Source organism: Drosophila teissieri, chromosome 2L, assembly GCF_016746235.2.
Source record: "Drosophila teissieri strain GT53w chromosome 2L, Prin_Dtei_1.1, whole genome shotgun sequence".
Classification (NCBI taxonomy): domain Eukaryota; kingdom Metazoa; phylum Arthropoda; class Insecta; order Diptera; family Drosophilidae; genus Drosophila; species Drosophila teissieri.
In genome coordinates this window covers 16303133-16323173 of record NC_053029.1, presented here as the reverse complement: position 1 = coordinate 16323173, position 20041 = coordinate 16303133, and the positions used below count along the sequence as shown (strand labels likewise).

General features: G+C 42.0%; 1 protein-coding gene across 2 annotated transcripts in view; it reads left to right on the top strand.

Annotated features, from left to right (window-relative positions):
* Nucleotides 1-20041, top strand: part of LOC122611640 (nephrin) — a 65841-nt gene that overhangs the window by 18394 nt on the left and 27406 nt on the right. For both annotated transcript variants that reach the window (XM_043784870.1, XM_043784871.1), the window contains 6 exons: nucleotides 11669-11795; nucleotides 14272-14389; nucleotides 16475-16568; nucleotides 16683-16796; nucleotides 17191-17394; nucleotides 18189-18334. In XM_043784870.1, coding sequence (XP_043640805.1) covers nucleotides 11669-11795; nucleotides 14272-14389; nucleotides 16475-16568; nucleotides 16683-16796; nucleotides 17191-17394; nucleotides 18189-18334 — 803 coding nt within the window. The remainder of the gene's footprint in view (nucleotides 1-11668; nucleotides 11796-14271; nucleotides 14390-16474; nucleotides 16569-16682; nucleotides 16797-17190; nucleotides 17395-18188; nucleotides 18335-20041) is intronic.

Sequence of the window (20041 nt, the reverse complement as noted above, 5' to 3'; positions counted from 1 at the left end):
GCTGACGCTGCCCGCGTCTGCTGCTAAAAATAACAATTTCTAGAGCAAAACTTTATTAAAAATTTATTTAATGCTCACCAGACCTGCTGCCTCTGCCTTTTTACGCTTTAAAGTTCGGCATTAGCCTGGGGTTGAGTTGCGAGGCCGACAAGTAGGCAACGCTGGGGGTTACTCAGCTTATAGATGGGGTCCGATAAGCCGAGGGCGTTTTTAAGACAACATTTTGCGGGGGCCACAAGATCAAAGCATCCGAATTAGCCACTGCTATGAGCGTATAGCGAAATATATAAGAGAGTTGGAATACATTTAAATTGAAATCGTTAGGAGCGCCAAACTTATAAAGATTTAAGGCGAATTGAGTGGAGCACAGGTCACCTTAACCCAAATTCCCAGGACGGGTTGTTCGTGCTGGAGCCAAGTTTGGTGACTCGTATCATAAATCTGTGTTCATTAAACGTGTGTGGCGCGCACAGCACCTCCGCCTAACTTTACCGCTCCACACACTCACACACAGCCACACACACACACACATAGACCATAGTCGTGCGACCTAAAAATGCAAAAATCAATATATCAGCAGCTGAAGGAAAAAAAAACCCACTCAAAAACGTGCAACATTTACAACAAAATTTTATATTGTACAACGGAGCGCACACATAACTATTTTGCATAAAATAAAATTTGTCGTTGTGGGCTTTACGTATTTTTTGGGTGTGTGGGTTGCTTTTCAGCCAAACAGAATAGGACTCAACCTGCCACCGATATACACAGAGCACGTATGTGGAATGTTTCGGTTGCCATTGTCCTTCCGAATGTCCTTTTGTTGCACGTTTGTTTGCCGCCCGGAGACAAAAGCTAAGAGGAATCTCTGTCAGTCAGCCGCTTTCCATTTCTCTTTCGGAGCACACACATTGACCCAAATTTAAACAATTGCATCTCAAAAAGAATAAAATAATAGTATGGCTTCATAGTGGCTGCAGATATGGCTAGAAGAGCAGCGACAATGTTGACGACAGGGAAACTTTTTAAAAGAACTTCCAACCGAAGCGAAGGAAGCAGGGGTGACAAAATTAGGCTGCCACAAACTCGTGGAAAGAACTCAAAAAATGGGAAATGAAATATCTTCTGCATACCGTTTGTGGTCTGCGACTCTGATGACTACTGTACTTCACCCCATTTTTCGTCAGCTCTTGTTGCGTCTGAATATTCATATTTCTGGTGATCTAGAAAAAGTTATGAATTATTAAATATGCATACAATTATATCTCCGTCTCGTCGGAGCGAAAGAGACAATTCCACAGCAGGAATAACTACAACTTCAACTCCAGCTGCAACTCATATTCAATGCAAATGCTGCTCTTGTTGTTCTGCAGCTTAGGTGTATAGTACTGTCCCATTCGCACTCCCTTCTATACCTTTTCCGCTCTAACAGAGTCTGACAATTTGTCATACGGGGCGTATGTGTGATATTTGTCGTGTGCAATAATGCGTAGCCAAGAGCTGTTGCGAAATTAGGTGACACAATTTCACTCTACTCATAGTTTTGCTTCACTTCTGTTCTGTTTTTGTTCTTCCTCCATTTAAAATGCACTTTCTGATGGCATTTGGAACGAGAATGGTTCCATCAGAGTGCGAATTGTTTTATGAAACTAGATTTAAACTAGATTAAGACTAGATGGTTATCAGTTTTGAGCTCAGTAAAAAATCTCTTGTAAGTTTGATAACCTGAAGATTAAAGCATGTAACTTATTAGAAAACTGAAAGTATGTGCCCGTTCGTTCCGCTTTCATGGAGATGCACTTCCTTAGAACAACTCTTCTGGGATGTCATAATTTAATCCCCTTTACTAAATCCCCGCACACATACATATATCCTCACAAAACATCTCTGAGCCAGGAAAAGGAATCATAATAATGAGTTAGTTTTCGTTCTGGGCAGAGCTGACTTCGCCTCCTCGACTTCTGCTGGCTCTTCAGAAAGCGGAAGGCTAACAGGAACAATGACCTTTAACGCTCTTTTGCCATTAATGATATTCATGCTGGGCTATTTCCTGGTCTGGACCTCCGCTTACTCTCCGCATTCTTGTTTTGTTCTTGTTTTTCTGTTGCCGCCTGTTTTTTCTATCCTGCCGCCGCTCCTTTATATGATGTCCTGTGTTGATGGTGCAGAGAGGAAATAACTTACAATTGACCTCGTTAGTCGCCGTCTCATGTGTGCGAGAGTGCCGGAGTCCTCTTGCTGGCTAGTTTGGCTTTAGTGTCGTGACATCCCAACTATATTATATCCTGATGGGGCAGCACCTCATGTACAGGATAAACGAGCCGGAGCAGCAGGAGAGCTGCTAATGCTGATTCCATTACGATCACGGATGAAGATGGACCAGATACAGATGACCCCATTCTTTACGATATACTATAATTTCACTCTTTATTTTACAGCTTGGCACTTGGCTTGGGACTTAAAGTTTTAAGAGTATTATAATTATTTCCCCCGTAGCTTCCCGACACAGTTAATTAGATTTAATTCGCAGAGATGAGAGTGCTAGTGCTTATAAGGATTTCCTGCACGCATATACGGCTCGCAAATAAATTAAAAGTAATTGTGTTCGGGGAGTCCTCGGTATAAATACGCTGCTCCAGCAGAGCTAAACAAATCAACGCGCACAGCAAAGGCATTGGCCCTCTGAGAAGGATCCCCCGAAGGACTCGAACAACAAAAACATAACATGTTATCTTTTTTTATGACGGTTTGGTTTCATTTTTCCTTACTTTCGCTATTGTTGTTTATCATGTATGTGCTGTATGTATACGCGTATGCCGGTGGTTCCCTGCTGGAAATGTAAACATGTCCTCACGCGTATCCTCGTATTAGAGTTGTGTGCGTGTGTGTGTGTGTGAGTGTGGGCTGTCAAATGTCATTGCCAGTTGGTTATGTGGCTTTCGACTCCGCAGAACCATTCGTGGCATCGGCGACAGCAAGAAACAACATTGCTGACACATAACAATAAAATAGAAGCGTTTATATTTCTGTTATTATTTGATAAACACTCTAAACTGCAGTCGGGTAGCCAGAATTCATAATCGAATTGGAGGAAGCTTTCAAAATCAAACATTCAAAGGGTTTATCTCTGCATATTTGTATTTTTAAGAATAGTTGAATTATAAAAGGATTTTTTTTCATTTAAATATGAAATGACACACAAATGAACAGCAGCTTCTGCTTGGTTAGCATAGGCTTCCCAATTTAAGAGTAGTCTTATTTTTCCTGCTTCACATTCGACCAAGTATACCCTGGCTTTTTCTGTGCCACTGCCAAAAGCCGTTCGGGGCACAAAAGCCATCATAATAACTACACATCGGTGTTGCCCGTTGGTTTTCTTTTTGATGCCAGCGCTGTTGGCTGCTGCAAACGGTGTTGGTGTCGTTGTTGGCGTTGGCGTTGGTGTGGTAAGGTCACAGGAAAGTAGGTTGAATATTTGCAATATTTCTGCCGCGGCCCCTTTAAACCTATTGCCGCACAAGTGTTGAAATCGCTCATCATGTCAGCTCGCACAGCTGCCGGCAGAAATCCTGTGGGTGGGGCTTTGTTGCGGCGAGGGTTCGCTATTGAACTTTATGGCCATAAAGGCGGGAAGTATGTGGAATGGATATTGGATGTACAGATATGTATATAAACATATAGAGGCTGCTGTGTATTTATGCTTGTATGCTGTATGCCTTCCGTGCTGACAATCGCTGTGTTATGCTGAGCTAAACATTTCGAGGCAGCAGCTGTCTGCAATTGTAGTGGCATTTTAAGTCTGCTCAGATCATCGCCAGATTTAACACATAACAATTGTGGACAGTATTCGTAATATTCTGAAGCCTCAGCGGCCGTCCTATTGGCTCATAAAAACACATACAAATAAATCGATATGAACTTTAGATACAATATTGACAGCATTCACAGCTTATGCTGGCCTTGTGACAAATGAATCTGAAGAAATAATCCATGAGTGATTGGTGGCATCAATGCCGAATGTTTATAGTGACTCATATGTACTTGCGAGGTAGTAAAGAGTACGAAAAATCGGTTGTCACTTATTCATAAATAGACCAATTCGATCAACAATTCTATTGTACCTACTTCTACATAGCTTATATGTAGATAATGGAATGCTTTAAGTCGAAAACGCTTGAAACTATTCAAAATATTTCCATGCAATTTGTGTTCATATAAATCATTTCCACCCACATATACCCAATCAACTGCCAGCAACTTCAAATGTGCGCTGATTCGCATTTCTGGCACTTTTTGCCCTCTAAATCCGCATTTCGCCCGCCCCGTTCCCATGTTCGAGTATACTTCAATCATAACTGGCGCTGGCCCGCAGAAAAAACTTCAGAGAAATGCCACAAAAGTGTTTACATAGCGTCAAAGCGAAATATTTTATCGACACGCACATGCCGACACCCTCAATCTCATCAACCGCATCTCACCCCCTGCAGCCAATCTACACCAACGCGACTCCATTCGCATGTTAACAACTACAGGGGCGCACGGAAAAGGGGGCGGGGCTGGGACAGGACCAGGACCAAGACCAGGCCACAGGACTAAAACAAGAATAAAAAAGCAAGCAAAGGAAGCCAAAAGGCGCAAAAAATTATTACGCTTTATCTTTTGATTTAACCTTTTGTGCGACAAAAGCTTTTAATATGCAAATGACTAAATGAGCGTCTCGAGGCTATTGGCATTGGCTGTTCGGGGAGGTTTTTGGGCTGGTGGTTTGGTCAATTGGTACATTTGCACATTTCATTAACGTCGAACCCAATGGAGGAGTTCCCTCTCCTATTCCACTAGCTGCTAACTAGCTGACTTGGCCTTCGACTTGCTTTGATGTTCTGAGTGCACAGGAAAGAAAATAGCACGCTGAAAGTTCGTAAAATAATAATAATACAGATTTACTTTTGAAATTCCACTCTTAGAAGATAAAAAAAATCATAAAGAAATAGTAAGATATATTTAATATTATAGCTGTAGAATTGTACAAACCTGTTCAGACAGTTGTTAGCCAGTTATAAAATACTTTTGGTATAAGAGACAAAGAAAGGCTTTTCTCAGTGTAGGCGTCTGCGTGTGTGTGCTCGAATAAGTGTTAGTCTGCTCACTTGGCACACTTCAGCACACTTATTCATTCGCATTTGCATATCATTATGTGTGTGTTTGGCAAAAGGAACAGAAAGCGGGCCGAAAGCCTCGATTTTCTCCATCTAGGATCCAGAACTCACATAGTTTTGAAGCCATTCTCTCTCTCTGTCTTCCTTCGACACTGCCTTTCCCTCTCGCTCATCATATTGCCCAGATTTAAGATTATGAGCTGGTTGAATTTTGTGGCTCACCACTGTAGTATGTTAGTATGTAAATCTCTGGCCCATTCCATAACCTCTCCAGGGTGCACAGGTCGCAGGTGGCTGGGGTTATTAAGTCGATTTTCCTTTAGCCCTCAGCCAGGACTGCCAGCTTAAAGACTTTTCTCCAAAGTCCGACTGAGATGGAATACGAGCTCAAGCACATGATGACTTCAGTTTGTTTCGTAAACTTTATTGCCCTCATACGGGGTGAGGAAAACATAAAATTTGTATTGGCCCAACTGAAAATCTGGGCTGGGTAACAGCGAAGAAAATCGAGTAAAATCTTATCTTGTTCATAACATTTTGGAAACTCACCAAAGGGGCTTACCTTACAATGTATATCTAAGCTACATTTTACACAGAAATGTGTATTAGGTGTTTTCTGTAAAGATTCCAATTAAAAATGTTGTTAAAATGTTAGTTAAGCATTTTTGATGGCTTGCATTGGATATTGAATTAAAGTAACAGCGATTTGCGGTAAGGAAAACAGCTCCCCCAATTTCCAATAAATATGCCATTAAACGTTTATCTTTTCTCCTTCCGATTCACATGACAAAAGTCAACCAAACAAATTATATTTAAATTCTGGTATCATCGAAAGCACCCCTAGGAGCCATAAATTGTTCGCCCAGGCCTGACTTGCCCTGTTCTGGCCGCAACCAGGACCTTGCTCAACCCCAGGACTTTGCTGCTCGGCTGTTCGTGGGGAAGTAGACAGCGGAAACTTTTTGCCAACTCCTGTCGTCTCATTATGCCTGCCATTTAAAACAAATTCAATATTCGCTATGCTTTTTTACCCCCAACACGGTCAGCACCTCTGAACTTTCTGGCCGCACTACTCTCTGGCCAGAAATGCCCCATTGCCAGCGTTTAGCATAAAATTGAAAACGCCCCTGTTGCCCCTGTCGCCCCTGCAGACTGCAGACAAGTGACTTGATTTGCCCACAACTATCCAACAACAGGAAACCCCAAAGCCTTGTTTCAAAGTTGCAGGTCCAGGTCAGGTCAAAGCGCCAGAGGGGCTGGTGGAGGCGATCCGGCAGATTTCTGTTACTTTATTATAAAACTGGGCTTAGTTGTTTGCCACGATTGCTTCTTCTGCTCCTGGGGATGCTGCTCCTGCTGCTGTTTATGCAGATGCTGCCCCCCTGTTGCCTATATTGATTTTCTCGGATATGGGCAGCTATTGCTGCTGCTGCACCGATTGGCATTGATTCCATATTGGGTTTGGTCAAAAGTGATGTGGATGCAGCAACAGTTTATATTTAACAGTCTTATCCTGCCGAATTTAGTTCAAGTATTTTTGCAATGTGCAATCGTATCCCATTTGCTACCGGCCAGTTTTTCTGGCTCTGATTTTTGATGATTATTGCGATATATCTGAGAATATAACGGAGAAACCACTTTTGTCTTTTGGCTTATTGGGCTCTGCCCCTCTGGACATAAGTCGACAGAAATATGGTCATACAATAACACAAACGAAAAATGTTTACTTTTAATTAAATAAAAATCGAATCATGTAAACTCGGCTTTGAAGTCATTTTTAGCTGGTATATAAGTTTTGTCCAGAAAATATTATTTGATTGTTATTCATGTTAAGCCGTAAAAACTGCAATTCCTAATCGAATACCTCGGCAGCAACTTCGATTTGCATTTTTAGCCACAAATCCAATAAAAGGTTTGTGCAAAGTTTAATTGAATTTTATGTCACAATATCATTAGATTTGAATATTTTTAGCTGATGGTCAGCATTGTTTTTTTTGTCACTCTCTCCTTTCGGCAAATTTATTTAAATTTTTTTCATGTTGGCTGTCTGCCAGTTTGTCGTTATCCTTTGTCCTGCCCAAATTTCAATTTGATTAAATTTAAAATATAATATAATAAAAGCCAACCTTTTTATTCCTTGCTGCTGTCTGGCTGTCTGCCATTCATCCTTTTTATTGCCTCGCATTTTAGTTTTGCAAAACAGCGTTTTCTACGGCTGACAATCCAGAGCAATTCACTGGGTCACAGCCAGCCAGGGTATTGGATGAGTAAATATCAGCAATCCCTTCAGATAATCCAACTCAATGGAAAAGGTCACAATAAACATTCATTCGCGCAGCGAGGGGCATCGGTGGTGCCCGGAAACAGTGGAATTCGGCGTAAAAGATTGCCACTGACTGCCTGACCGCAGGACACACACGATGTACGTTAATTTCCAGCAGCGCACTTAATGCCCAACCATAATACTCGTAATTTGTATAATGCCGACCACGGGAAGCAGGCAGAAAAGCGGCTCAAAAAGTCAACCGACGTGCACACACAAGTGGTCTGAATCGCTCATTAGTCTATGGGGCAAACGTACAAGGGAAATTTAAGGGAATTTTATTTAAAAATCTTCTCTGGTCTTTTCAAGTCATAATTACATTCAAGGATTTAGGATATGTTTCATTTTATTTGCCATTTTAGTATGTGAAAGTTTGCAGCTGAAAGAACTAAAAAATACTGCTACTTTTTCTGTATACTTAGCTTACAATGTTTATTAAATTTATTTAATGCTCCGGTTGACTCTATTTATATAAACTACCAAAGCCTATTTGATATTTACATATCACCTTTAACCGTAAGCCTACGAAAACTGCGGTGGGATATAAAATTCATGCCCACTCCCACTTCCACTGCAATTGCCTTCAAGCCCCATGGGTCATCATAAAAATTTTCACCGCTAATGAGGACGACGATTAATCGAGAACTGCCACAGCAAACAACTACCTTCCATCCCGATGAGCTTCAGTCTGGTGACGTGTTAATGTCACCGAACATGACAAAAAAATATATAATATGTATATTAAGCCGTAGAGATGGAGAAGGTAGAGGCGGCAGTTGCGTCATGGTTAAGTTTACCATCGAAGCTAATTGCAGGGCTCGAGGTCCTTCGACAATTATGTCTGTACTCGTGCGACTAGAAATAGCTGGGCGACTGGAGACTCCTTGTTAAATATCAATTAGACTGGATGACAAGAAGTTAATCCTCGTGCCTAGTGCTGGTGTCCCCGCCCCTGCACTTCCAAATATGCAACAAAATATGTGCGAAATGCATTTGACATAAAAGTTGCGGGAGCGTCAAGTTGTGCAAAACTGTTGTCACACATGCACAACATCACACAGCCAGCACAAAATTCCATTAAAGTTTTGCATTTGAAATTGCATCACCAGAAAGCTTCTGAGTGCGGGTGTTGCCAATGGGCGTGGCAGTGGGCGGTCTGGAATGTGATGGGGCGTGGCATTGTGGTGGTTGTTGTGTCTACTGACTGTGTGTGCCACTGTGTGCCAGTGTGTGCCAGTGTGTGGGTGTCTGCGTGTGCGGTAGCTGATACTGATTGAGGTTAGCTTAACCCTAGACTAGCCAGATTTTAATGGTCAGAGATGGGGTTTCAAATTGCAACGAATTGCTGCAATTTGACGGACGGCAGCAAAAGCTCCACTTACATTAATTTGCATATAGCAGTGCAGTCTTAAGTGATTTTATCTCAACTGCATTTGGGTAATACTAAACCCTTTTTATTAGCTTGATTATGAGAAGTTTGCTTGCAAGAAACAACCAAATTATTTGCACTTTCTAAGCTTTAGTAAATATATATAAGCCATTTTTATTAGTTACAAATAAAATTTATATGAAAATATGTTAAAATTAAAAATAATTTACCTAAAAATAAAAATACTAGGAAATTAAATAGAACAATTTAAAAAAAGATTTTTTAAATAAGAACGATGACTTTAAGAGTTTGCTTTCAAAACTCATGCCAGTTTTTTTTCGCAAAAGTTCCTGCAAATGGCTTCGGTAATTGCTTTCTTTGATCTCGATAAGCAAAATCACTTTAGCCGTCAATGCTCATTGGTCGTTATGGGGTTAATTCATGCAAAAAGGTTATGCAGCTCCAGCACTTCACTTCTACGTTCCATCTACGTTCGTTGTTATTCCATTTGGCTTTCTTTCCATTTTTGTCAGCAGCCAAGTCAAGGCGAGGCAAGCCAAAAGCAAAAGCAAAAGCAAACGCAAACCGAACGCCAGTCAAGCCAAAAGAGTCGTGTAGGTTAGGGAGGGGTCAGAGGTCAGGAGGAATGGCATCCCGAGATGCGAGAGAGCCCAAGTAAGCCAATCAAGGCATTCAAAGAGAGCATATTTAAATAGCTTTTAACATGCACGAGCTGTCGAGCTGGCTGCTGTAGTTAAGTGAAGGCCAAAACCAAAGGCGACACACAAATGCAGCCAAAAAAGGCGAGAGCCAAGCAGACAATTTTGAAAATTGACAGAGAAGGCCGTTTAGCAATGCATCCAACGATATGCATTTCGCCTTGCCTTGCACTCCTTTGATGCACCATCACCTAGAAAACGCATTGGAATGCAATCAGCTCGGATTGCCAGACTAATGGGAAGGTACAAATGGTGTTCAATTTTTCTGAAACTTTATATTTTCATCTCATTGGAACATTTGGCTTATTCTAAGTCATTCACAAGTGCTTTAGTTTTTAAATCAAACTAATTGGTTTTCTTTGCTACCTTCAATCCGATTAAGCCCTGAAGGTAACGGATTTGGGTCACATTCAATTTGACAAAAATAGCCATAATAAAATAGTTGCTACTGAGTGAGTTTTTATATGAATAAAATCTTTCGCTAGCATCTATTTATAAAAGAATCGAAAATGAAACTGCCTTTGGTATGCCTCCTAAGGGAATGTTTATGAATGGCCAATGCAATTTCGAGTCAACTTGAAATATGAAAATTTCCATTGGCCAAGCGTTTTTCACGGTGAATGAAAAACTGCCTAAAATTTTGCTTGGATTCTGAAGCAGTTTGCCGTGGGCGTTGACATTCTTCGGAGCAGCCACATGTTTGAAGATTTTCAAGTATTTTGTATTGAATCGCTGCTGTTTGTGCTGCTGTGCCGCAGTGCTAAGCAAACAGAGAAAGCATAAAACGTACTCACACACTGAAGCACACACACACACCCCCACACCTACACCATCTCACACCCACAGCAATGGCCGTACATTTTGGGGGCATTTAAGCGCATATTTATTGTACAACGTTGCGTATGCGCAATAAATTTTCACAAAATTTCGACGCATTGTGGCAATAAAATGACATTTTTTCATATTTACACATAAAGTCAATGGAGAAGGCAAAGGGAAACGGGAAGGGATAGGCTTAGCGGGATGCGGGGAAGTCGTTTGTGAAGGATGTTACAGCGATTTTTTATGGGCTCTTTTGCTTTTGATACGATGCGAAATATTTTCAGCGCAGACATTTTTATTTATATTTATATACACTTTTATCTATACACATTTGATACGAGATGACGCGCGACAGCGGCAACAACAAGAGGGGCAACAAAAGCCGCAGCACATGTGACAGCTATTGTTGTTTTTGCCGCTTTTGTGCGGCTTGATTCAATGCCAAAATGTTGTTGCAGCTAAAACGTCGCATAGAGCCATAAAATAGGGGAATTTAAGAGAGAAACAATTAAATTTCTGCTGACTTAGCGCGATAAATAAATGCAGTGCTATGTCAACTAGTTCTTAAAACGCTTCGTTTGTGAACAATTTGACATATTCGTTTTTGCGCCATCTTTTAAGCTCATGGGAAATAGAACAATCCGCTGGCATTAATTATTATATGCAGCATATCCTTTTTAATCGAACGCAGTTAGGTACTTTATTTGTGTGTAATGACAAAATTAATTACTATAATGGAATTTGCTTATTTGCTTTAATTTCGCTAGTCCTTTTTTACAACCATCCACCAGCCAAACGCAAACTTTAACTTTGCTTGTTAAGCTTGGCAAGTTTTGATCCTATAAAAGGGCCTGAAAGCCTGTCGAATCCAAAGAGGAAAAAACATTGGTGCACGCATTTGCACATGCATAATAAATAAACATGGCCGCCCGCAGGCAGTTGCTAAGCCAATGGGTGCGGAAAGTTTGGTGCCGTAAAGGGCGGCTCAAATTTACGCATTTGTAATTACGTTGGAATTAAGCCGCCATCAACATTTAATTGCTAAAAGCTTTGCTCGCAACGAAGCAGCCACGCATGCGACGGGGGCAGTTGGGAGAAATGGAGCATTTAATTAACAAATTTTACGCATTTATTTTCTATTTTCATAACGCCGCTGATGATGCTGATGTTGCTGATGTCGCCGATGTTGCCGATGTTGCTGCTGCTCATGCTGACCAACCGCATACGAAAACATAAACCAAACCAAAATCGTGACAACATAATTCGCCCGGAACCGCAGTGAAAACGAAGGACGTGGACGCCGTCGAGGGGAAGTCGGTGTCGCTGCCCTGTCCCATCACCGAGCCACTGGATAATGTGTATATGGTGCTCTGGTTCCGCGATAATGCCGGCATACCGCTCTATAGGTGAGTCCTGCAGGACGACATCTCAATTGGCCCATTGTCTCGGCCCGGGCACACATATAATTAAATGCAAACGAGAGTCTCGAGAGTTGCTACCTTTTTTAAATCGTTTGGGGCGCTGGCGCACATAAGTATGCTATGATTTCCCCCTCTTAAGTATGCCTGTATGTGAGCGTGTGTGTGTGCTTGCTTGCCTGTGTGCAAGTGTGGCAGTGTGCGTTTGAAGGATGTGTGATTTAGCTTAGCGTCCCACCTGTTTTTGTTTCGTTTTTTTTGCCCCGTTTTTTTGTTTGACTTTTGTTTCTCCTCTGTCTGCGCCTGGGTATTAACTTAATTATGTTTACCTAATTTAGAGTGATTAACCTCGGGCCATGACAAACCACGGGAATTATGTGCGGGCGAGAACATTGAAGTAGAACGTCGACGGGCACCGAAGATTAAATTACGGTGAAATTGCCAAGCAAACGCTGGTCAGATCGCAAGTCAACCAAAGTCGGGTCCATAATAAAGTGGCCGTAATTGACGGCCCTTGGCTGAGAACCTGCACTGTGTTAACTTCTAATTGCATTCACGGCATTTCACGCCACGCTGCTCCCTTTGGTTGTCAACCAAAGATTTTTTCCTCCACGTAATTGCTTTTGCCTTCGCTTGGGGTAGCTTAGGCTGCGTCGCAGCGGTTTATTACCCTAAGTTCAGAAAACCAATAAAATACCAGAATGCCTAAAGCAACAATTATAAGATATGCAACTTTAAGGTAAACCTTTTGATAAGTTACCATAAACTATACAACAGTGTAGTTTAGAATAAGCTATTCGGAATAGTTTACTGCGTTAAATTTTATTTACCTTCGAAGACTTCACACTTGAATTTGATTTCCTACCACTACCGCTCGATTATCCTTCAGGGTATTTCCAAATTCAATCAGTCTGCGCACTTTACATCCTGTTCCGTCCTTGTCGTTCCTTTCCTGGCTTTTCAGCCACGCCTCCTGGAGCCTCCGGTGCATTTTTATTACACTCAATTTGCATGCAGTCGCGTCGCTGGCAGCGGAGTTCGTTGCGTATTATTTAGGCATAAACATTCGCTGCATAGGCTCCTGTGGAACTATTATTAAGTTGGGCACTCGCTTTGCAATTTCGCTCTCGCACACGCTCTCCTTCTGTCTCGCTCCTGCTGCCATTTAAGCGAAGTGCAACTGTTTTTTAGTTTTTAATTAAAACGGCGTCGCAAAGGACGGCGAGGAATAAAAAAAAAGTACGATTAAAATTTGGGTTAACGGTGGTAGGTGGCAAAGGGGTCGGGGGTTTTGGCCCTCATTCTGCTCTTGAGTCGGCTGCTGGCCGTGCCGCAATTAAGTTGTTGCATTTGCAACGAGTGCAAGTTCGACGGCTTGCCGCATAATTTATTGTGTGTTGCATACAAAAGGGCGCTTAACGCTCAGCTCGCCGCAGAAATATTCGAAAGTGGCTGCAATCGCAGCTGGAATGGCAACAGCAGTAGCAACAATTTGGCAGAAAGCGCAAGAGCCATTCAGAAAGCAGACAGAGAGAGAGGGAGAGAGTGGCTGAAAAGGACCTCTTCTGATTGAGAGACCTCAGTCTGGTTTTAAATTTGAGGATGCGAATTTTTTGCCAACCGAAATGGCCGGAATGGAAAACGTTAATTGACAGCGTTGGCTTTAATGAAATTCAATGTAAACCCATGTAACGTTGCAAATAGTTCACGTATTTTAATTACTTCCATTTAAAGTCATTTGCTTTAACTGAATATAATCACAATTGAAATCGTTGCATACTCACTGTGCTTTTTAGCCAACAGTGCTCGTTTTATCATGTTTATTTATTTTCTTTAAAAAGTTTGCAAATACTTTAATTAAGAAAAATAGCGCAGCTAAGCTATGGCTCACATCAGCTGCTTTTTATTTGCATTTCTATTTAATTTCAACGCCGCCATTCCAAGGCATATTGTCTTTTAAATACCAAAGCACTTGGAAAGTTCGAAACTCTCGGGAGGCATAAACTTAGCCCATTAAATGCAGTGCTGGCTTAAATCTGCAGAACAATTTGAGGAGCGAATCGAGGAGCCTAAAAAGCAAACAAAACAAAAAATCATTTTATCTGCAGCACATAAATTGCATTTGGCAAGGCCTTACGCACAGCATTTTCCAGGCTGCCTAATGAGCAAACCAAAATAAATTTCGCTAATTTTCGTGCGAAAAGTTGAGAGTTGAGGGGCGTGTGGAAAACGTGGAAAACGTGGAAACGAGCGGAGGTTGAATTATATTGGCTATGGCTATGGATTCCATTAATTTCCGAGCTGGACGAAATTTTGGGGCTTGATTTAATTCGCATTGCCCGCCCACATTAAATATTAATGGGGCGTGGGCGGGGCATTTTTCAAGGCTTCATGTTATTTAATGTGTTTGTGTGTTTTCCATCTCTTTTCTCTTTCTTCTTTTTTGTATGCTATACCCCGCCAGCTTCGATGTCCGCGATAAGGAGAGCCGGGACCAGCCCCGACATTGGTCAGCCCCGGAAGTTTTTGGCTCACGTGCCAAATTCCATTTTGACTCGCAGCCAGCAACCTTGGAAATTAAGGTGAGATTTACCCGTGGGATTCGTGAATCCGTACTCATTAATTTGGCTCAGTGTGCTGCGGGGAATGGATGGAGGAATGGGGCGACACCCCATGTCGCTTGATAATGAAATAAATGCGGGGATTTAACGTTTTAAATTACCTGGAATTAAATAATGCATTCAATCGAAATGCACCTGAAAAGATGAATTCTCTGCGCACTTTTTTGGGCCACTGGGCACGCTTATTTGCCTATATAAAAATAGCACAAATGCGCATTTAAATAAATAAATGTCCAGCCAGAAATGAAAAATTAATATACGCAAAAGAAATAGGAATAACACAAAGTGTTTCCATGGTGGCCTGATATAATGCAAATATATACACAAATCGGAAGTGAAACTTTCATTTTGCATAGCACGTTTGGGCTTAAAGCCATCCATTTTGGCCAGACACATGCAATTTGAGATACAATTCCTGCTATACAGTTAATGAAATGAATATCTGAAATGCGTACCAAAACAACATCGAGAAAGAGAAGCAGAGATTTGGCCAAAACAGAGAATCAACCAACTGGCGGAAGCAGCAATGGCGAAAACATGGCCAAGAAGAGCCGAGGAACTGAATGGAATGTGAAAAACAAATTTAGATATCAAAAGTTGTTAAATTGCCTGGCGCACGCGAAATGTTTATTAATGTCTTGCATGTTTACAGATAACTTGATTTAGCGTTTCTGTCATGCAATACATAGATACACACCAACAAACACACTCGCACATAGCAGCGCACTTCGTCCTTATGCAATGTGTTTGCTACTTCAATCTCGCCTTGGATTTCCTTGCCCTGGGCTTGTCTCTGCCCTGGCATTTGACTTTTTAAAGGCCAACTTAGTTAAGGTCTTAAGTGAGTTAAGCAATAAACAGCCAGCTTGGGGGAAATCGGGGGGCTTTCGGGGACTCCGTTAACGAGCTGCATTTCGAAATGAATGTGAAATGCACACGAAGAGTCGGCCACCATAAATCCGCCGGGCGAAAGGTCCTCGTGAAGTTTAGCAGGGTGAGCGAAATGTAAGGAGACTTTGCAAAAATTGTTATTTATGAATTATGTGCTAAAATTGGTCTGGGTCTGGGATTGCGGGGCGTGGCTTTGGGGCTGAGCTTATAAATGAATTTTAATTGCGTTTCAATTGCAAGCCAATTAACTTGGCGCAATTTATGAGCGGCCAACAAACGCAGGAGTATAGGATCTATGAGTGGTTGTCGTGCTATCTACTACTCATACATATAATCAATGGCACTTCATAGTGTTCGCTTTCAAAGAGTCTGTTTCACATCGAATAAAGCAGGTCAAAGAGTCTCCTCATGCATTGGGAATCAAACTAGATGAACGAATAAGTACTTCCATTGGGTGTCATCAGTCAACAAATTTTGTAATTAACAGTTTCACATGACTTCACTCAATCGTATCTGTGATAACTGAAAAAGAGGAGCACTTAGAAAGCTGTTAGAAATTAAATCAATAATCTGATTGCTTAGCATTTATTTAAAATATAAATATACATTTTTATCAGAAGAGTGAATAAAAAGAAATTACCCAAAACTGATTGAACCTCTGAAAAATGTCAACAAATAATCCACATGTGCATGAAAGCCGAATCAGTTCTGCAAAATTATATTTAGAGAAGCGGATTAACACCCGTAGATTTTAAGAATCAGACCTTAGCCGCAGAGCAAAATCCGGCAGAAAATGACAAATAATGGAAAGAGTTCTTCCTCGCCTAACTGGATATATATATGTGATTCAATGTGAATAAAAAGAGCAAAATTCCTGAGAGAACAATATGCTGAAAAACGTATATATTGAAAACTACACAGGTATTGCACAAGCCCACAAGGACTCTTGTGGAAAAGTGACAAACGACAACTTCTATTCCGGCATTTGAAGCCCACTCGAGGGAAAACCGCAAAGGCTCAAGTGTCATGCAATAATTGAAAATTATATGGCTGGGAAACCCGGTTTTCTGGTTGACTGTGTGCATGCTAATTCCCCGTTTACCCACCTGCATCCAACACACAAAAACCACAAATAATAACTTACAATTTTTGCAGGATATCAAGCGACATGATCAGGGTATTTACCGTTGTCGTGTGGATTTTCGCACCAGTCAAACGCAAAGTTTCCGCTTCAATTTGTCAGTAATAAGTGAGTGTTGCCCATAAAACGAAGCATTCGAATGCTATTCATGAGAGTGCAGTGCCATTGAAAATCCCATCCATCCATCTGTGTTGTTTTTTCGCCCATCCTGTGTGTCCTTAGTACTTCCGGAGCAGCCAATCATCCTGGACCGCTGGGGTCGCCAGCTGAATGGCACTCAATTGGGGCCCAAGCAGGAGGGCGATGATATCGTTATCACTTGTCGTGTGGTGGGCGGTAAGTAAGCCGACTGACTACAAAAGACGAACTTAACCCCAATATCCCAATACACACACAAGAGAAGCACTCCCACACACTCCCACACACACACCCATACGAGCCATATCCGTATGCTCGGCTAGACAATTTCCTGTTAATTTCCTTAAAAGCTTTGACCGGCAAAAAAGCAAAGAAGGAGTACTGCAAATGAAAATATCACAAAGTCTGTGCTCTGCTTTCGGTTTCTCTACTTTTCGGCTCCTTGTGGAGCGGAGCTTGGCTTGTGGTATTTTTTCAAGCTTGACTTTTTAATTTGCACCATTTTTCGTTTTTACAACCGGTTTACTAACTTCTTGTCCCCCTTCCTTTTTCTTCATTTTTTTTTGGTTTTTTGTTTTTGGTATCCCAATAGGTCGGCCGCAACCGCAAGTCCGCTGGCTCGTAAATGGACTGCTTGTCGACAATCAAAACGAGCACAATTCCGGCGATGTTATCGAGAACCGTCTGTTGTGGCCGTCGGTGCAGCGCAACGATTTGAATTCCGTATTCACATGTCAGGCACTGAATACGCAATTGGATAAGCCCAAGGAGAAGAGCTTCATACTGGATATGCACTGTAAGTAGCGTTGATTGATGATTCCCCTAATACATTTGTTAAAAGTCGGCTAAATTGGACTGACTGAAATATCTTTGCTTATACCATATACACATGTTCCTTAAAACCTTTGGCATTTGCCCACATTTTCCAACTTCGGATTGATATAAACTGAATCTAGGTTGCACAACGGAGTGCACAATTATGTAAAAAATCGATATGCTCATAAATATGTATATGCTTATTTTAAAACCTTGTGCCAGAGAAAACTCGAAATTTCAAACGCCCAAACCTTTAGCATGGCTTTCCGGCCAACGCACACTTGCCATAATGTTAAATGTAGCATTATAAGGGCCATTAAATAATTATATGCCAACTGACGGGAAAACAACATAGTCGATGGGGGGCGTCAACTCTCGAATGTCAGGCCCTCGTGTTGTGCAGAAGCCCCTCGAAGGCCTCGGCTCACTCCATCCATCCATCCGTCCAGGTGGAACACAATGCGGCAGGAGCTCAAGGAGTCCAGTCCTCATCAACGAGCAGCAGACACGGCATCGGAAGGCCGGACAAAGTCATAATCCTGCCAGGAAGTGCAGCGCCCGAGAGCTGTCGAGTCGTAATAGACACAAATTGTTGTTGATACTGTGTGGCACAAGCACAAGCACACAGCCCTAACTTGCAACTAAGTAAACGGGAAGGGGGTCCAAAATGATTGCCTTACAAAACGAACTGCAATTATGAGACCATGAAATATTATGGTAAACAGTTTTAATTGCAATTGCATTGAATTGAATGTTCTTCCTGTCCAATTACAGTGAAGCCCTTGGTTGTGAAAATCCTGGAGCCGCCCAGCTCGATGATTGCCGATCGCCGCTACGAGGTGTCCTGCGAGTCCTCCGGCTCTCGCCCGAATGCCATCATCACCTGGTACAAGGGAAAGCGGCAATTACGACGCACAAAGGTTAGTGGGAGTATATAGATATATACATATATATATATTCATGTATAGCTATGGAGGGCTTTCCATGGAGTGGAGTGACCGCAATTGACGCAGCTAGTTGGCCGTGTCTGTCCCTGCCTCCGGTTCCATGCTGCTGTTGACTGACTCACGTTCAGCTCGATAACTTATTGTGTTTGCACAGTCATGCCAAACAAACGGAGCTCGTAACTCCTGACCCACCCCCGCACCACAGTCCGCAGTCCACAGTCAGTTGGACAGCACTGGATACCATAGTGCAGAGACAGACAGAACCAGAACCAGAACCTGAACTACAGAGTGCAGACTACAGACCACCACCCACTTGTTGTCCCTGGGCGTGGTTCACACTCGCAGCTGCGTCCTAGTCCAGTGCCCCCAGCCAACCCCGCAACTCGGTTAGAATAAACACAGATAATGTGATATAAACTCGACAATACACAAACGATTCTAGTCCGCTTTGCATTTTGCTTTGGCCCACCCACTTTTCCACTTTTCCCCTTTTTTTGGTTTTTTGTTTGTACCCTTTCAACGACTGCTTGCAGTCCGGCAAACTGAACTGGTTCAGGTTTCAGCCTGGTTTTTGAAGTAGTTTTTCCCAGAGGTGGGCCCCTCAGTCCTAAATGGTCCTTAAATCTTTTATATTTATATAACTTGAACAAATTAGGTATATTTAGTGATGCATTTACATTTTTTATTAATTTTTCAATTAGTTTTTGTCTTGTACATACATCTATTGTGTATTTAAAACCTATCCTTATCACTTTTGTTTACAGAATTAAACGCATTGGTTAGGGTATTCCAAAACATTAGCACTGTGAACGAGTATTTCTGTTTGTTGTTCTCCTTCTTTGCTTTTTTTCTCCCCAACTTTCGACAAATTTATGGGAGTTTTGGCGCAATTTTGTTGCAATTCATTTTTGTGTGTCGGGACCTCCAGTTGAGGCGAGGCGAGTGGAGTCGAGTGGAGTCCTGGTTAGCCATAGAGTCCTAACCCGGGCCTCTACGGTCTCGACCGTTGTTTATGTCCATGTCTTATATGCATACACGCTGATTGCTTTGCCGTTTTGGCCAGCTCCTGCTCCTGGTCCTGCTCCTGGGCCAGCCAATGTTTTAAAGACCGGAAATGTTTTTCAGTAGTTTTCATGTAGCATAAAGTTGCCGTAATGCGGCACAGGTCCCTCTGATCCGATCCCCCTATCCCGCGCCAATGCCGCGCCGTCCGGTGTCCTCGGTCCTGCCATCCCACATGTTTTACATGCCTTTTCGTACCCTACTTTGGGGCTCCTAATATATGTCTGTGTCTGCCCCCCTTTGCCCCCTTTGCCAGGTTGTGGGTGGGCTCAGGCGGAGTGTTTTAGCTGTGGAAGCCTCAGGCATTAATCAAAGCCCCGCAGACGGTCTAATTGAGAAGTTTGGCCCATACATTGAAATGGTCTTTGTAAAGGGAACGAGCATGCTGAAAAATGAAATTTTTTTAAATATAACACTTATAATACGGCTTAAAACGCCATTAGCAACTAAAAAATACTACTTACTGACTATACCAAAAAAGGCAAAATTCAAAAGTTAAGCTGGATATAACGCAAAAGGGTTTTTTTTATTTGTACACTTAATTTCCTTGCTGTGGCTGCATTTGTTGTATTTCATAGAGTACTGAAAGCGTCACGCTACATGCATCCCCCTAAAGTG